This window comes from Salvelinus sp. IW2-2015, linkage group LG35 (genome assembly GCF_002910315.2).
Source record: "Salvelinus sp. IW2-2015 linkage group LG35, ASM291031v2, whole genome shotgun sequence".
Classification (NCBI taxonomy): Eukaryota; Metazoa; Chordata; class Actinopteri; order Salmoniformes; family Salmonidae; genus Salvelinus; species Salvelinus sp. IW2-2015.
The window spans coordinates 12,114,443-12,133,863 of NC_036874.1; the positions used below are offsets into that span (position 1 = coordinate 12,114,443).

General features: G+C 41.2%; 1 protein-coding gene and 1 long non-coding RNA gene across 4 annotated transcripts; both read left to right on the top strand.

The window, feature by feature from the left end:
• Positions 1 to 72: 72 nt before the first annotated feature.
• LOC111959143 (dehydrodolichyl diphosphate synthase complex subunit DHDDS) lies at positions 73 to 12,838 on the top strand. 3 transcript variants are annotated; one of them, XM_070437361.1, is made up of 9 exons: positions 73 to 464; positions 3,530 to 3,599; positions 3,732 to 3,848; positions 4,097 to 4,239; positions 8,415 to 8,531; positions 8,803 to 8,904; positions 9,068 to 9,182; positions 9,477 to 9,584; positions 9,814 to 12,838. In XM_070437361.1, the coding sequence occupies exons 2-9, from the start codon at positions 3,537 to 3,539 to the stop codon at positions 10,051 to 10,053; spliced, it is 1,005 nt and encodes a 334-aa protein (XP_070293462.1). In that variant the 5' UTR covers positions 73 to 464; positions 3,530 to 3,536; the 3' UTR covers positions 10,054 to 12,838. The 3 variants fall into 3 exon arrangements, with proteins under 3 accessions (XP_070293462.1, XP_023836378.1, XP_023836377.1); XM_023980610.2 differs by having other exon boundaries at positions 73 to 439; positions 3,519 to 3,599; XM_023980609.2 differs by having other exon boundaries at positions 74 to 451; positions 3,519 to 3,599.
• Positions 12,839 to 13,529: 691 nt separating this feature from the next.
• LOC111959154 (uncharacterized) lies at positions 13,530 to 17,285 on the top strand. The gene is made up of 6 exons (XR_002876622.2): positions 13,530 to 13,698; positions 15,048 to 15,068; positions 15,474 to 15,503; positions 15,606 to 15,656; positions 15,980 to 16,030; positions 16,625 to 17,285. It is a non-coding gene; the product is annotated as an uncharacterized lncRNA (long non-coding RNA).
• The last annotated feature ends 2,136 nt before the right edge of the window (positions 17,286 to 19,421 follow it).

The following is a 19,421-nucleotide window of genomic DNA, read 5'->3' on the forward strand; positions in this document are numbered from 1 at the left end:
CCCTACCCTATCAACGTTTCCTAAACTCTGTCCTGGGGACCTCAAGGGGTGTAAGTTTGGGGTTTTGCCCCAGCACTACGCAGCTGATTCAAACAACCAAAGCTTGATGATTATTTGAATCAGCTGTGTAGTGCTAGGGCAAAAACCAACACGGGGTCCCCAGGACGGAGTTTGGGAAACCCCTAACCATAACCCTTACCTAGTTTAAATTCCACTTCAGTAGGGACGTCCCAAGATCCCGTATAGCACTGAGTCCAATTTGAAACCTATCCAGTAAATGTTTAAACATCCTATTCGAACAACAGAACATCAATTTACCTGAACAACTTTCATGTCAATCCACATGCAGAGAAATCTGTACAAACAGTTCCAGGAGGAAGTGGTCGGTCTTTTGAATACGTCACTCCGTCGAATAAGGAAGGGGACGTCATCTTAAACTGTGAGTTGGAAGGTATGTGAAATATGTAAAAATGCAGCTGATGATGTTGATAATTCATGATCTCTTTCAACAATATGAATGAAATCGACTATTTTAGTGCAAAGTGCAATTGCTTTGTACATTTCAAACAGTGTTCATTCATTGGTTATCTTTCCCTGTCCGGTTTGCTTGAGTTTTGTTAGCTAGTTAGCTACATTAGCTATKATTACTATGTAGCTATCCAAGACCTGATCCACATGAATCAGAGATGCATACTCATATAATTTAGCTAGTTATCAGAATATTATTTGGTAAATATATCCCGTTTATGCATGCATGCATGTAGACTAGTGGCGTGTGTATCAGAACTAATCAGATAGTGGGGTCYGAAATCATTAACACCCATAAAGATCAGCAGAAATGGCTATAAAATATATAATTCAAGTACTAGCTATATTGTATGCTCAACATTTTTTTTAAATTATATTAGTTTATACTAATACAATTGCTCAGAGAACGAAATGTTGTTTAACAAGAAATAGATGTTTTTCTCAAAAAGGCAAGGGTCAAAATTATTGACAACCTTGTTTTGGTAGCCTGGCGGGTAGGAGCGTTTGGCCAGTAACCCGAAAAGTTGCTGGATTTAATCCCGGAGYTGACAAGGTAAAAATCTGTTGTTCTGCCCCTGGGCAAGGCAGTTAACCCCCATCAAAAACTGCTCCCCAGGAGCCGATGATGTGGATGTCTACCAACATATTTTACAGTAGGTATGGGGTTATTTTCTGCTCATGCATTCTCATTAACGCCAAACTAGTGTTGCACGGTAAACCAAAACGTCACTACTTAAAAAAAAAAACTAGAACATGAAAAAAGGTTTGGTACTATAATTGTTTTAAACTTTCGGAAATTATATAAATTGTCTGACGTCATCTACTGATTGAGAGAGGAACAAGTCTGTCTATCAGCGCAGCTGATGTCTCATTATAGCGCGAGCGCTTCATGCCTGCTTCACTTACTCATTGCTAGTTCTAGCCTGTCCTSAGGAACCACTGCACTCACTGAGATTCTTGGCTGCATCACGTCAGCGCCACACTTATGCTGCACAGAAGTTAACACACTTAAATAATGCAACACAGCATTTAGAAATGTTGCAACTGTTAATTACTGTTCACAAAACAATGTTCATTACAGGCTAGAACACTTTACAATGCAATAAGATACCAGTAGCTCAGGCTGGTCTCATAGACTAGACGTGAATCCGGGACACTCAAATTAGTATGATGTTAGGTTTGGAATGGTTACATAAGATAGGAAAAAACTAAAGCAGGGTGGTTGGTCGAGGTGGATGGKGGTTCGAATCTCATCATGGACAATTTTWGCTAATTATCAGCTACTTATTACTTTTTGGCTACTTTGCATGTTAGCTAAGCCTAACCTTAACCCTTTTAGCAAACCCTTCCCCTAACCTTTTAACCCAACTCCTGGTTCCAATCCAAGTGCCAGTGCTGTTTAGCAAACTCGAGGCATGAMAATAGAGCTCTTTGGCCACACACACACACTAGTGGTGGGTTTGGTGTCTAAATGAGAATGCATGAGTAGAAAATAACCCCTACGGTAAAATATGGTGGTGGATCTTTGATGTTATGGGGCTATTTTGCTTCCACTGCTTCCTTGTTAAGGTCAACAGCAAAACCTGGTTGCCTCTGACAGGAGGTTAAAACTTGGCTGCAAGTGAATCTTCTAGCAAGACAATAACCCCAACCAGTCCCAACCAATCCACAAAGAAATGGTTAATTGACCAGAAAATCTATATTTTGCAATGGCCATCTCAGTCTCCGGACTTAAACCCCATTTGGAAACCTGTGGTTTGAATAGAGTACAAGAGTATGAGTCATAATACCCAAAAACCTWGCGGTCAAACAGGGAAATGGTTCCAATCAAATCAAATTTTATTTGTCACATACGCATGGTTAGCAGATGTTAATGTAAGTATAGCGAAATGCTTGTGCTTCTAGTTCCGACCATGCAGTAATATCTAACAAGTAATCTAACCTAACAATTTCACAACAACTACTTTATACAGTGTAAAGGAATGAATAAGAATATGTACATAAAAATATATGAATGAGTGATGGCCGAACGGAATAGGCAAGATGCAGTAGATGGTATAGAGTACAGTATATACATATGAGATGAGTAATGTAGGGTATGTAAACATTATATAAAGTGGCATTGTTTAAAGTGGCTAGTGATACATTTATTACATCAATTTTTCCATTATTAAAGTGGCTAGAATTGAGTCAGTATGTTGGCAGCATCGTTTTGCTCAGAACCATTTCCCTGTTTGACCTCTAGGTTTTATGGGTATTATGACACCTCCACTGTGGGGGTATATTGAAGAGGGCAGTCCATAAGCGCAGACAAAGGATATCAAGGATCTGGAAGGATTATGTATGGAGGAATGGTCTAAGATCCCTCCCAATGTGTTCTCCAAAAAGGKCTCCGTGCCATTATCCCCGCAAGTTGAGCTATTGAAAGGTATTCACAGCTGGGGTGTCAATCATTTTGACCCCTACCTTTTATTGAGAAAAAAWATATTACTTGTTAAACAAAATCTCTTTCTCTGAGCAATTGTATTAGTCTAAAATTATATAATTTCCCAATTTCTTTTGGAGCATACAATATAGCTCAGTATTTGAATTATTTATTTTATACAGTCATTTCTGCTCTTCTTTATCAAGGGTGTCAATCATTTCAGACCTCCCTGTACGTCTGGTATGTGGTAAAAGGCCCCTGTAGCACAGCTCAAGACTAGAAAGTAGTGGCCTCTGAAGACCTTATCCTACTAACTGTCAATGAATGCACTGCCGTTACGTTTGTTGATGCACCCCACTGAACTAGGCCTATGCTCTATGTGTAACTATGCTACATACCTCTCACTACTGTGTCTAATGCAGCCCGTGGCTATACAAACCAGGGACTGCTGAATTTGTCATACAAGCCTAACGGCTAACCTTGTTCATAAATTGCTTGTTTATAGGTATCGGTTTATATGCATCTCTAATATATGTAATAAGATGTARTGCATGCATCTCCACAGGGGTGTCAGAGTTTAAATATGTCGTGGATAAGGGAAGATGAATTGAACCTCATTGAGAAGCTCTCAGCCAACATACTGAAGGTATGACTATCTATTTGCAAATGCACACCTTCTGAGGATATTTGAATTAATTAAATCACAACCATATTTATATGATATGTAATATGGTTCTATCTGTATGGAATCCATCCCCCCCTCCTTGGTCTTTCCCAGGCTGGCCCGATGCCCAAACATGTGGCCTTTATCATGGACGGCAACCGGCGCTATGCCCGCAAGCGTCAGGTGGAGCGCCAGGAGGGACACACACAGGGTTTTGACAAACTGGCAGAGGTGAGGTTCCCAGGGGACATCGRTGTCATGTCATGATGTCGTTATTGTTCTTTCTATCATAGKTGTTCTCATTCATACTGTCCCTTTTGCATGAGCATTCACAGGTAGGCAACTGTACTTCAACCATATTCTTCACCATTACCATCATAACATGTATTTGTATAGGGCTGTCACCAAATACATTAGAAATACATACTACTCTTATGTTGGCTTTACTGATGATCAACCGTGGTGGCTCCTTCCTTTAGACACTACGCTGGTGCCTGAACCTGAGCATCCATGAGGTCACGGTGTACGCCTTCAGCATCGAGAACTTCAAGCGGTCTAAAGACGAGGTGGACGGCCTAATGGAGCTGGCCAAGCAGAAATTCATCCGACTGCTAGAAGAACAGTGAGTGTCAGAACAGAGGAGCCAGAGTGCTGCCTTTTAAAGATGCATAGGTGTAGGAGTCCCAGTGAGTGGGAGAGAAAGCAGCATTGCTACCTGCTAAATTAAGGGTTTTCTTTCCACAGTCAGAGGGACTGGGAGAAAAGCTAAAAGGGCTCAAGGGAGATGTTTTACAGATGTTTTACAGATACTTTAATTAAAATCTCGACAAGGAGGATGTTTYAGTAATTGGCCCAGGGTTTCACTTGGCGCCGGACAACGTGACCGGGAAGATTTAAATTCACCGGCCATTTGAGAAATTTACCGGACCTATATGCATTGGGTGCGTAAACCATTAGGGCATCCACCCATGGTACTCAGAATAACAGAAATCACACTTAGATTATGGTAATTCATCTTAACAGAACATGCAACTCCTGTAATGAAGCAGCCAATAAAACTTAATTTTGAGACATTTGCCTAAATGTTCCATATGCGAGATGAAAATCTAATTTAGAAACATACTGTGGAAAGAGGGGGGATCTAAAGATGCAACAACTAGGATGGGTTGTTAATATGACTATGATTGTGCCTTTGGCTTCTGGACAACAAAATAAAGTATGAACCAATAGAACAGGAAATGGCATAAGGGAAGGTGAATTTAACCTTTTTGAGAAGCTCTCAGCCAACATACTGAAGCTATGACTAGGGAAGTAAATTGAAATAAATGTGCCACAATTATATAACTACTCCTGTCAATACAGAAATGACTAAAATCATTCAAAATACTTCACCAGAAAGCATGACTTAGCCGCAGAAGAATCGAGGATCATTATCTTCTTTAAAAAAATTGCTGTGGATTGTTTCAAATCACAAGCTAGTAGGCCTATGCCTATTTGGGACTCATTCAATGTGGGCAGTGCGCGTGGCAATGGGCCTACCTGAATATTGAGTTGCGGTTGTCAGTGAAAAGCATCTCAAATATGTGTGACGATAAAGTGTCTTGGGTATAATTTAAAATGTTGAGACAAAAAAGGGGCGGTAAATACGGAAATATAGTAAAGTCAACGAAATCGTTTTTTTTAACATCCATTGCCGAATGATAATAAAAGACTACTAAAACTATAATTCTTCACAGTAGGCTATTTAAACAATCTTCCCTACAATCTCCCCCTCGATAATCACCAAGCGTCGGTGTGAAAGAGAAAAATATAATGATCGGATAAGCCCATATATCCAGTTGAATCTTCATAAAATACCTGAACACTTTCCCCTTAGGCAAAAATAGCTGTCTCATTAGCACGGGAAACTCTAAGGGCCTGGAATAGGCTAGTTGATAAGATGTTGCAAGTTCACTGGCGAAAGCTTCGGGCCAGACCCAGTTGATGGATTTGATACAAATGTTGCACTTTACTATAACTCAAGTCAAGAAGATAGAAAGGGAGGCAGGAGAGGTTGAGTAGAGAGATGAATGTGATTTGAAAGAACCTGAATGTATCATATTTTCTGTTTTTATTTGTCGACTGTATTTTTACTTAGCTGACAATTTGAGTTATAGGCTATGAGTTCAATGCGCTCATTTCTTTAGCTGCTAATGGATCATCAATGTGTCCATATGGCAGAGGCTGGTGCTCTCGCGTTAGTAGAATTTTAACTTAGATTTTTATCATTTTAATTCCGATTTTTATGATTAACCACGTGACAATGATTTTGAGAAACGATAACGTTATTATTGAAATGAAACTGTTAAACGAAAATGCACATATAAAAATCAGAATTGGTAGAAATGGTTGGATAAATTGTAAGCTTCCCCAAACTTTAAAATCACGCGCTGTCTATAAAATATTTGTAAAAGAATTGCCTCCACGTTTCCATGGTCGGATTTTGCCTATAGGCTACATTGCAGCAATCTTTTATTTATTTTTTAGCTTTATTTAACTAGGCAAGTCAGTTAAGTACAAATTCTTATTTACAATGACGGCCAAACCCGACGACCCTGGGCCAATTGTGCGCCGCCCTATGGGACATGCCTCATAATATGAAGTAAAACATGCAGAGTTCAAACAATTTAAGTATGTTTTCAAAATGCATACTGCCTCCAGCTTACATGTTGAATCGCTGATATCCTGTTGCCTGCACTTAAATGTTGAATGGGAGGCGCGCTTCAATTATCAGTTGAGAAATATATATATATATATATACAGTGGGGAGAACAAGTATTTGATACACTGCCGATTTTGCAGGTTTTCCTACTTACAAAGCATGTAGAGGTCTGTCATTTTTATCATAGGTACATTCAACTGTGAGAGACGGAATCTAAACAAAAATCCAGAAATCACATTGTATGATTTTTAAGTAATTAATTTGCATTTTATTGCATGACATAAGTATTGATCACCTACCAACCAGTAAGAATTCCGGCTCTCACAGACCTGTTAGTTTTTCTTTAAGAAGCCCTCCTGTTTCTCCACTCATTACCTGTATTAACTGCACCTGTTTGAACTCGTTACCTGTATAAAAGACACCTGTCCACACACTCAATCAAACAGACTCCAACCTCTCCACAATGGCCAAGACCAGAGAGCTGTGTAAGGACATCAGGGATAATTGTAGACCTGTACAAGGCTGGGATGGGCTACAGGACAATAGCCAAGCAGCTTGGTGAGAAGGCAACACATGTTGGCACAATTATTAGAAAATGGAAGAAGTTCAAGATGACGGTCAATCACCTCGGTCTGGTGCTCCATGCAAGATCTCACCTCGTGGGGGCATCAATGATCATGAGGAATGTGAGGGATCAGCCCAGAACTACACGGCAGGACCTGGTCAATGACCTGAAGAGAGCTGGACCACAGTCTCAAAGAAAACCATTAGTAACACACTACGCCGCTCATGGATTAAAATCCTGCAGCGCCCGCAAGGTCCCCCTGCTCAAGCCAGCGCATGTCACAGGCCCGTCTGAAGTTTGCCAATGACCATCTGGATGATCAGAGGAGGAATGGGAGAAGGTCATGTGGTCTGATGAGACAAAAATAGAGCTTTTTGCTCTAAAACTCCCACTCGCCTGTTTGGAGGAATAGAAGGATGAGTACAACCCCAAGAACACCATCCCAACCGTGAAGCATGGAGGTGGAAACATCATTCTTTGGGGATGCTTTTCTGCAAAGGGGACAGGACGACTGCACCGTATTGAGGGGAGGATGATGGTGCCATGTATCGCGAGATCTTGACCAACAACCTCCTTCCCCTCAGTAAGAGCATTGAAGATGGGTCGTGGCTGGGTCTTCCAGCATGACAACGACCGAAACACACAGCCAGGGCAACTAAGGAGTGGCTCCGTAAGAAGCATCTCAAGGTCCTTGGAGTGGCCTAGCCAGTCTCCAGAACTGAACCCAATAGAAAATCTTTGAGGGAGCCGAAAGTCCGTATTGCCCAGCGACAGCCCCGAAACCTGAAGGATCTGGAGAAGGTCTGTATAGGAGGAGTGGGCCAAAATCCCTGCTCTGCAGTGTGTGCAAACCTGGTCAAGAACTACAGGAAACGTATGATCTCTGTAATTGCAAACTAAGGTTTCTGTACCAAATATTCAGTTCTGCTTTTCTGATGTATCAAATACTTATGTCATGCAATAAAATGCAAATTAATTACTTAAAAATCATACAATGTGATTTTCTGGATTTTTGTTTTAGATTCCTTCTCTCACAGTTGAAGTGACCTATGATAAAAATTACAGACCTTCTACATGCTTTTGTAATAGGAAACCTGCAAAATTGTCAGTCTGTATCAATACTTGTTCTCCCCACTGTATATCTATATATATATTATATTTTTTTACATGGGATTTGCATTTAAGATTGTTTATGCAAGGAATGAGCTTATAAATGCAGCAACCGCTGAGTAGTCGCAGGAACATCCCCTCCTCCAAAATAGTCCTTTATTCTGTATGCGTGTGGTAGTTGTTGATAAGATAACATGACGACTAACGAAAATAACACACACCAATTTGAATTCCACTAAATTATGCAAATTAACCTATAGATCGACTGGTATCTCCATAAATTATTTTACCAAACGGGTCAATTTGGCCGGCAACTAGTTTTATTTTATCATTTGTTGTTTGGGGGGGGGGGTGGGGGGGACCAAAAGCCAGCAATTGAAGGAAACCCTGACTTGGTCATGCCTGCCCTCTTCCAACCCAGGGAGAATCTGGAGAAGCATGGGGTGTGCATCCGGGTGTTGGGAGACCTGACTCTACTGCCTCTGGACCTGCAGCAGCACATAGCCCGGGCTGTGGTGGCCACCAGCACTCATAACAAGTAGGCACCGCCACCTCATCATCCTGCTGCTCCTCACTTCTCTGAGGTGGCTGTGAGCTTGTGTGCAGCCATCTGAAAAACATTGCAGTTCTGACAAATGCGTCAAGGTTTATTGCAGATGCTGGACTGCAGTTGTTTATAGTGCAATGCAATTTCTCTATGCATAAAACAACACATGGGCTTCTGTTCAGTCATCTAAGATGTCTTCAGGAGTGGCTTCTTACAGCTGTAATAACTAAGTTATTAATGGCCCACCCTCTTTTGACAACAGATGCTTTCTGAATGTGTGCTTTGCCTACACCTCAAGACATGAAATCGCTAATGCCGTCAGAGAGATGGCTTGGGGTGTGGAGCAGGGACTTATCAAATCCAGGTAAACTACTTCAACAGAGATTCAGAAGAGGAATATTACATAAGAGTGCATTCATGGCCCTCTCAAATATAATTGTTAAATTTGCATTATCACAGATCTAGATTTGTTTTCTGAATTGTTTTTCTGCTCGTTTCTATTGTCTTGTCTCGGTTGTTGTGTCCAGTGATGTGTCGGAGGCCCTGCTGAGTCGGTGTCTATACAGCAGTAACTCTCCCAATCCTGACCTGCTCATTCGCACGTCTGGAGAGGTGCGACTCAGTGACTTCCTGCTGTGGCAGGTAAGGAGAAAGATACTCCTTACTGTTTCCAGCGTGACGTTGAATGCTAATGAGATTARCCTCTTGCCTAGCATCCTCTTTGGTAAGGACAAGACCTACTTCCTGTTCAGTGACTTCAGTGACAGACAGTGGACCCTCTGGTTTAGCTGCCTCCCCCACTACCTTGTGACTTATTCTTTGTAAATGTAGGCTGTCTGGTGTTACCCATAGGGATTATTCAGTGGTATGAAATGTTTATAGAACGCTGCAGACAGAAATGTAAAAAAGAATAAAAAAATCTGTGCTATTCTGCAGACGTCCCACTCCTGCTTAGTGTTCCAGTCAGTCCTGTGGCCAGAGTACTCCTTCTGGAACCTGTGTGATGCCATTCTGCAGTATCAGCTCAATCACAGACCTCTTCAGGTAGGATCTCTCTCTTTCCTTCATTCATCCCCCACATACCGTACATTCCACTGTACGATATTTCCCCAATCTCTAAACGTGTGTGCACTTTTGCCACACTATTTCACGTTGCATTTCCAGAATTGAGCAAGAATTCATTAGAAGGATCATCTGAATACCTGTAGTAAACTACTGTGTTGTATGGAACACTGTGATCTGCTTGAATGACTGATCCCTATGTATACTGCAGAAAGCCAGAGATCAACACAGAGAAGGACAGGCCCTACAGCAGCATGAGGCAGACCGGGCCTGTGTAGCAGACCTACAGCACCACGGCAATGGAAAGCCCCTGGATGCCCAGAGGAGACAGGAAGCACTGCTCAACTACATTGCCAGCCGAGAGGAACGGGTTCAGAACTTCCTTGGTGCACTCCAGCACAAGAGAGACTCCTTCCTTACTGACTTAACCAGCCAAGCTGCTCTGGCATAAAGAGGGGAGGAGGGGAACATAATGCTCCCCATCTTGAATTGGTGGAGCAATCCCATCTCTCCTCCTCTTCCCTAAAAGGCTGAGTGGTTTGAAACTTCTTATTTTGTATGAGTGTTTTTACCCCTATGGGGCTGTATGTGGGATATTTGTGTGTGTATTCTAAAAGAGAAGTCTGATCAAAGTCTAATAAAAAGATAAGCCTGGTAAAGAGCTAATAATTATATAAATTCTGTAAAATCTGTCCGTCAAATGCATGCCATAGATATTCTTGTTGGATTGATATTCACAATGAAATCGGAGTACTCACTCCCTGAGAAGATACACATCGGAGGCAACCATTTACCACAGCACCAGCTACACTACATGACCAAAAGTTTGTGGACACCTGCTCGTCGAACATCTCATTTCAAACTCATGGGCATTAATATGCGGCAGGTAGCCTAGTGGTTAGGGTGTTGGGCCAGTAACTGAAAAGGTTGCTAGATCGAATCCCCGAGCTGACAAGGTAAAAATCTGTCGTTCTGCTCCTGAACAAGGCAGTTAACCCACTGTTCCTAGGCCGTCATTGTAAATAAGAATTTTTTCTTAGCTGACCTGCCTAGTTAAATAAAATGTAAAATAAAAAAATATGGAGGTGGTCCACCTTTGCTGCTATAACAGCTTCCACTCTTCTGGGAAGGCTTTCCACTAGATGTTGGAACATTCAGCCACGAGCATTAGTGAGGTCGGGTACTGATGTTGGGCGATTAGGCCTGTCTTGAAGTTGGCGTTCGATGGGGTTGAGGTCAGGGCTTTGTGCAGTCCAGTCAAGTTCTTCCACACTGATCTCGACAAACCATTTCTGTATGGATCTCGCTTTGTGCACGGGGGCATTGTTATGCTGAAACGGGAAAAGGCCTTCCCCAAACTGTTGCCACAAAGTTGGAAGCACAGACTCGTCTAGAATGTCATATGCTGTAGCGTTAAGATTTCCCTTCACTGAAACTAAGTGACCTAGCCTGAACCATGAAAAACAGCCCCAGACCATTATTTCTCCAACCTTTACAGTTCTGCCAAATCCAGATTAGTTCGTCCGACTGCCAGATGGTGAAGTGTGATTTGTGAGCCTTTGTTGCTCCTAGACATTTCCACTTCACAATAACAACACTTACAGTTGACATGGGCAGCTCTAGCAGGGTAGAAAGTTGACGAACTGACTTGTACAACGCTGCAAGTCACTGAGCTCTTCAGTAAGGCCATTCTACTGGCAATGTTTGTCTATGGAGATTGCATGGCGGTGTGCTCGATTTTATACAGCTGTCAGCAATGGTTGTGGCTGAAATAGCCGACTCCAGTTTTGAAGGAGTGTCCAGATACTTTTGTGTATATAAACGTCCTCACTGTCAACTGCTTTTATTTTCAGCAAACTTAACAAGTATTGCAGTGCATCTCCTCTGCATGGACTGCACCAGATTTGCCAGTTCTTGCTGTGAGATGTTACCCCACTCTTCCACCAAGGCACCTGCAAGTTCCCGGACATTTCTGGGGGGAATGGCCCTAGCCTTCACCCTCCGATCCAACAGGTCCCAGACGTGCTCAATGGGATTGAGATCCGGGCTCTTCGCTGGCCATGGCAGAACACTGACATTCCTGTATTGCAGGAAATCACACACAGAACGAGCAGTATGGCTGGTGGCATTGTCATGCTGGAGGGTCATGTCAGGATGTACCACATGAGGGAGGAGGATGTCTTCCCTGTAATGCACAGCGGTGCGATTGCCTGCAATGACAACAAGCTCAATCCTATGATGCAGTGACACACCACCCCAGACCATGACGAACCCTCCACCTTCAAATCGATCCCGCTCCAGTGTACAGGCCTCGGTGTAACGCTCATTCCTTCGACGATAAGCGCGAATCCGACCGTCACCCCTGGTGAGACAAAACCGCGACTCGTTAGTGAAGAGCACTTTTTGCCAGTCCTGTCTGGTCCAGCGACAGTGGGTTTGTGCCCATAGGTGACGTTGTTGCTGGTGATGTCTGGTGAGGACCTGCCTTACAACAGGCCTACAAGCCCTCAGTCCAGCCTCTCTCAGCCTATTGCGGACAGTCTGAGCACCGATGGAGGGATTGTGCATTCCTGGTGTAACTCGGGCAGTTGTTGTTGCCATACTGTACCTGTCCCGCAGGTGTGATGTTCGGATGTACCAATCTTGTGCAGGTGTTGTTACACGTGGTCTGCCACTGCAAGGACGATCAGCTGTCCGTCCTGTAGCGTCTTAGGCGTCTCACAGTACGGACATTGCAATTTACTGCCCTGGCCGCATCTGCAGTCCTCCTTGCAGCATACCTAAGGCACGTTCACGCAGATGAGAAGGGACCCTGGGCATCTTTATTTTTGTGTTTTTCAGAGTCAGTAGAAAGGCCTCTTTAGTGTACTAAGTTTTCATAACTGACCTTAATTGCCTACCGTCTGTAAGCTGTTAGTGTCTTAACGACCGTTCCACAGGTGCATGTTCATCAATTGTTTATGGTTCATTGAACAAGCATGGGAAATAGTGTTTAAACCCATTACAATGAAGATCTGTGAAGTTATTTGGATTTTTACGAATTATCTTTGAAAGACAGGGTCCTTTTTTTTGCTGAGTTTATAGTGTATGTGTGCTGGACTGGTCAAGTCAAATTTTCAATGAATGTCATTGTGCAATAACTGTTATGGTCATGGATGCCCATATTTGACATGTAAAACAACTATATTTTTTACCAAGTTTCTTTATCTTGCAGAATAAACGTGATTGTTAATTTAGTTTAATGTGCATTCCTTATATTCATAACAAATTGTACATCCAGATGGATGATTTTGTAACTTTTTATAGGATGTTTTATATTGTATCTTGCATCATTGACGGGGTGATGTACACTGCAGACACAAAGTTTCTAAACCCAGAGGGGCAACATCGCGAGACTGCCGGGAATGCTTGTGAAGCAGATCAAGCAGACAAGGCCGGGGTTTGGGGTTAAAGAAGTCAGTGAGAGTAGTGAAACATTCTTCCTTTGTTAATTTTCTGGAGATGTAGGTACAACCTATGAACGACCCAATCTATTAAGTAGTTGAACTTGTTATTACTCCAACTTCGTGAAATTGACCAATTGACACGTTTTCATTTGTCAAAAAAAGTACTTTATATGGAAGGGGTGCCTTTGATTTGATGGCCTGTAAATTCGCAGTTCGGCGCGAGACAAACCTTAGACAAGATTATGTGTTTCTGCGCATGAGTTTAGCAAGCCAACGTCGCCATGACATCGCCTACAAGCGTGATCGGGGATTTTGATTGGAGAAGCAGTTTCTCCCTACTGTCTTTGCTGCAGAAACCACGCCACCTTGTTACAGCGGTGGTATATCATGCACTATCTCTTTAAGAAAATGGAGACGCCCACAAGCACGTGATTTGTTTTCATCCAATGTATGACTTAAAATATAAAAACTGGTTCAAACCGGTTTCTATCTTATATTTTACATTCGGTCATTATTTTACATTCACCATTGTTGCATTGCTAACGTGGCTAGAAGAGCTTAGTGAGATACCCAACAACTTCAATTTTTAAAAAAAATATTTGGAATTGTGTTGCAATTTCCGAACAATCATCAATATGCCTAAAAGAAAGGTAAGGAATGCTTAATATTCCGGCTAACAAATATATTTGTATTTTTTTGCTTGCATCTTTCCGTTTTAAAATTGCATTTGGTCTCCATCAGTACTGTATGTCGTCGTTTAGAAATGGCGGCAAAATGGGTCATCCTCTCAACGCAGGCATCAATATATCAAATAAACCGTATAAAAAAAGGACAATTACATAAGAAATAAAGTGTAAAGATATTAACCATATTTATTAAGGTTATTCGTCCTACGTTGAGCATACCTATGACGAGTTCATCCACTCAAGCTAAGTACGATTTGTGCATCACACGCTAGGTGTTTCTTGAAAGTTGTGAAGAAGCTCGCGGGGCTCAACTGCTGTATTTCATACATATAACGATTTAACTATTGATTTATCTAGTTCAATGTGCTGCCTGCGAGCTTCTCGGTGTCTAGTTTTCTAGTCATGTTTGAGGCAGGCTTGAATCGGTGAGCCACAAAAATTGGTGGGAAAAGATGCTTGGTCGTTTTTCAATCATTTGCACCCGACGCAACGCTTAAATGCAATCTTATGAATCCGCTACTTTACCAGTAAATACTAATTCCTTGCTAATGCATTTTTTTTAACAAACATTATCTAGAGTTGTTAACGTTAACTTCAGTCATTTTCCCCAGCCCTGCTAATTTCAACGTCAGGCTGCCATCTTTGCATAGCCAACATTAGCTAGCATCTTTGTGAATGCACAAACAGCATATGTGCTTTTCAATTACCTTTTCTATTGGGTTTATCGTTTAACCTCAAAGTTATATATAAAAAATAAAAAAAACACACATCACTGCATCTTTTGCCGCTTTAACTTCGTCGAAATAATGTTGATAGGTAAATTTATTGAGCGCGAACTTCATCTTGTTGACGGCTGTCGAGCGCGAATTGACGCAAAACAAAGGAAGTGCCAAGCGCGCCCGACTGTTGTGACAGGACAGATTTGAATTTGAATATGCGCGGGAATTTCTTCGAAGTAAGAGGTAGCCAAGAACAGTGGAAATGTATGTCATCAAAAATGTGTGGCTAAGTCGCTCACTGTGGTGTATATAATCCGTTATGCAAAATTTATATTATACAAAAGCCCAGCATGTTCTCTGGGGATGTGATGCTTCATTTTGATCAAAGGGCCTACATAGAATAAGAGAGGGCAACAATGGACATAACATCCGCTCCAGTTACCTTACTTTTTGAAAATGACCTATGCTCTACTACCCAGGCATATGCAGTACTGTCTGATACATTAGCTGAATTTATTTATTATTCAACGTATTTAAAATGTGCTTTAGGAATTCCATTTCCACAGTTTCTAAACATTTTTCTTCTGCTTTCAGAGTGCTACCAAGGGCGATGAGGTATGCATACAAGTATTCACAATGTTAAATCTAAACTGTTAACTAGTGTATTTGTTTCTAATTTTTACACTTTAACTTACCTACAGCTTACAAATGCTGTATAGGATGTTCATAAAGTCTTGAGAAATTTGGTCTACATAAATGCTTCACAGATAATTTGTAAACACAATTTTATACATAAAGGGTGATATAAAAGGTTGGTGCTTTGTCAAATGTGGCATTACTCGTTTGAAACCCTTTATAAAGCATGACATTTGCTTATGAATGATAATTTGTCGATACATCTATGCAATCATTATTTATGAAGGATTCCTTATGCTTTAAAAGTTGTAGTTTGTTAAAGTGGGGTCGTTATAGTAGTAGTTGAGTCATGGTTAGATATGTAAAATGTGTTTCTTTCTTTAGCCTGCAAGACGTTCCGCGCGTTTGTCATCTGTAAGTATTACCATTGAAATAGGCTACTTTAGGATCTGTACATTTCTTTGTATTGCAAACTCATGTGTTACTTACCCTTATTACCGTCTTATCTTTTGGCAGAGACCTGTGCCAAAACCGGCGGCCAAACCCAAAAAAGCGGCAGCACCCAAAGTATGTTAAATATTTGTTTGATCTGTCTTTTGTTAATAAAGTTAAACTTGGAGTTCTTCAATGTGCTGTTTTCACATCTAGAGTTTATTAGCGGTTGTGTTAACTCTTAGCCTAAGCGTTATTGATTCATGACCTTTGGCATCAACTCAGAAGTTGTCCTATTTATTATATTTTTTAACAGCCACATGAGGGAAAGAATCTCAAGTATTTGGCACTGCTGGGCATTTGACAAGATGCATAACATCTTGAAGGAAGTGAGAGGGGAAAGAATACACTTACTCTTTCAGTAGTCACCAGTGGCTAACGTGTTTTTTCTTCTTCAGAAGCCAGTCAAAGGAAAGAAGGCAGCTGAGAACGGTGATGCCAAGGCTGAGGTTTGTGTCCTGAAAAGATCTGTTTGCTATCTATTCAATGTGATTCTTCTCCCCCATTAGGGTTTAGATTTGGTTTCACTTTAGGCTGTACATGACTTTGTCTGCAATCCATCAGTTACCCTTACCAGAAACAAACAGCACTGCCCCTTGATGGGGATTCAACCTCTTAGGGGATGTGATTCATTCAGCCCACCTGTACATACATGCATTATATATTTGATGGGCAGTCAACTCAATTATGTGTGAATTGTGGAATGATATTAACCAAGCAGTTCTGTGGAAATTGATATTACACTGTTATTATAGTGTTAGGCTTCTATGTAATTTATTTGCTTCTTGCCCTTCTGGCATAAGTTAGTGCATGTAATTGAATTGAGTTGCACAAAATAACTGGTCTCTAGAAAATAGATTATTTTCACTGCAACAATACAGTAGGCCTACAGGGTTAGATGCACTTCAATATACATAAATAGTTGGTTTCTTATTTTCTATTCTTTTGAATATAACAAAGTTGACTATTTCCCCAGGGTTATTCATTGCATATAAACTTCTCTTTTTTTGTATGTCTGAAATAAGTCCATTCTTCATTTCTAGGCGAAAGTTGAGGCCGCTGGAGACGCCAAATGAAGAACTGTTTGAAGTTGTGATCATTCTGTGTACTTGGTGACTGTACAGTTTAAAATAAGTATTTTTTACCAAGTTTTTTTTATATTAAAAGGTATCATTTATAGTTCATTGTGGGCTTGCATTTGACGTAATGRAGCTGTTCCAAGAGGTTGTCACATTCATATCCATTTTTATGCCTTGTTTAAATTAATACCGTCCATATCCAGTCAAAGTTTTCAAAAAAAACACACGAAAAACTAGACCTGTTTTTTTTTTTTTACTGCTGGATGTTATTTTCCTACATAAATCCAAACATTAAAGGCAGCTACAGTGTGTTTCTAAAATGTTTTAAGAGGAATAGGGTTTTTGCCACTCCTTTTAGTTTTTTATTGTACAAGTAATATTAATTAATTACTTACCAACTGTTTTGAATCAACATCAGATCTTCTCATTCAGGAGACAAAAGACACCGTTTGAAAGTAATCACTAACTTGTATTAGGTCAACACACAATCAACACACAAAATTAATAATGTGAACTTAATCATTTGTTCTATTGTTTATTTTATTAAATTGTTCTGTAAAAACAGTGGAARGAGCTATTGTGACGCCTATGAAATTTTAAATGTTCTTGAATAAAATGATAAAAAGGCTATTTTTGCTTAATTTGGACATCAATATAACGTAGCAAATAAATATTCAGCAACTGTATATCAAACATTCTTTGTCACAGTTGTTGACATGCTAGTTTGTGCACAAATCCATACATTGTCTAGATCTGATACTTTCCTATTGGGCAGGGATAGCAACTGCTTCCTAGTCACCTGGGGCTCTCCTTCCTGTAAGAAAAATGCATAGATAAAATCCATCCACTTTCATCCTATTGGATTACAATATTGAGGCCTTTTCTCTACTGCCATAAAAATGCATTACCTACCAATTCAACCTCTATTGGGCATCTGCTACTGTGTCAGCAAAAGTAAGTTCTCTGCTATGTGGTGGTTCTGTGTTGCCATTTTTCKAACACCAATCCATCCCTTTGATGTCCATAAAGGTGGTGCGTGGCTGAGGGCTATACAGTACATTAGGAAAGTATTCAGGCCACTTTACTTTTTCCACATTGTTACGTTACAGCCTTATTCTAAAATGGAGGACACGTATATTAGTGTCTAGTTTGCGAAACAGACGCCTCACAGGTCCTCAAGGAGCAGCTTCATTAAATAGTACCCGCAAAACACCAGTCTCAATGTCAACAGTGAAGAGGCGACTCCGGGATGCTGTCCTTCTAGGCAGAGTTGCARRGAAAAAGCCATATCTCAGACTGGCCAMTAAAACAGGAACTATGCCTAGAAAGCCAGCATCCCGGAGTTGCCTCTGAACTGTTGACGTTGAGACTGGTGTTTTGCAGGTACTATTTAATGAAGCTGCCAGATGAGGACTTGTGAGGCGTCAGTTTCTCAAACTAGACACTAATGTACTTGTCCTCTTGCTCAGTTGTGCACCTGGGCCTCCCACTCCTCGTTCTATTCTGGTTAGAGCCAGTTTGCGCTGTTGTGTAAAGGGAGTAGTACACAGCGTTGTACAAGCTCTTCAGTTTCTTGGCAATTTCTCGCATGGAATAGCCTTCATTTCTCAGAACAAGAATAGACTGATGAGTTTCAGAAGAAAGTTATTTGATTCTGGCCATTTTGAGCCTGTAATCGAACCCACAAATGCTGATGCTTCAGATACTCAACTAGTCTAAAGAAGGCCAGTTGTATCGCTTCTTTAATCAGTACAACAGTTTTCAGCTGTGCTAACAATTGCAAAAGAGTTTTCTAATCATCAATTAGCCTTATAAAATGATAAACTTGGATTAGCTAACACAACGTGCCATTGGAACACAGGAGTGATGGTTGCTGATAATGGGCCTCTGTATGACTATGTAGATATTCCATTAAAAATCAGCTGTTTCCAGCTACAATAGTGATTTACAACATTAACAATGTCTACACTATTTCTGATCAATTTGAYGTTATTTTCATTGACCAAAAATGTATCTTTCAAAAACAAGGACATTTCTAAGTGACCCTAAACGTTTGAATGGTAGTGTAAGTCTTCAGACCCTTTACTCAGTACTTTGTTGAAGTACCTTAGCAGTTATTACAGGGTATGACGCTACAAGCTTGGCACACCTGTATTTGGGGAGTTCACCCATTCTTCTCTGCCGACCCTCTCATGCTCTATCAGGTTGGATGGGGAGTGTTGCTGCACAGCTATTTTCAGGTCTCTCCAGAGATGTTCGATCGGGTTCATGTTCGGCCTTTGGCTGGGCCACTCAAGGACATTCAGAATCTTGTCCCGAAGCCACGTCTTGGCTGTGTGCGTAGGGTCATTGTCCTGTTGGAAGGTGAACCTTTGCCCCAGTCTGAGGTCCTGAGCACTCTGGAGCAGGTTTTCATCAAGGATCTCTGTACTTTTCTCCGTTCATCTTTCCCTCGATCCTGACTAGTCTCCCAGTCCCTGCCGCTAAAAAACATCCCCACAGCATGATGCTGCCAACACCATGATTCACCGTAGGGATGGTGCCAGGTTTCAATCTTGGTTTCATCAGCCAAGATAATCTTGTTTATCATGGTCTGAGAGTTCTTTAGGTGCCTTTTGGCAAACTCAAAGCGGCCTGTCATGTGCCTTCCCTCTGGCCACTCTGCCATAAAGGCCTGATTGGTGGAGTGCTGCAGAGATGGTTGTCCTTCTGGAAGGTTCTCCCATCTCCAGAGGAACTCTGGAGCTCTGTCAGAGTGACC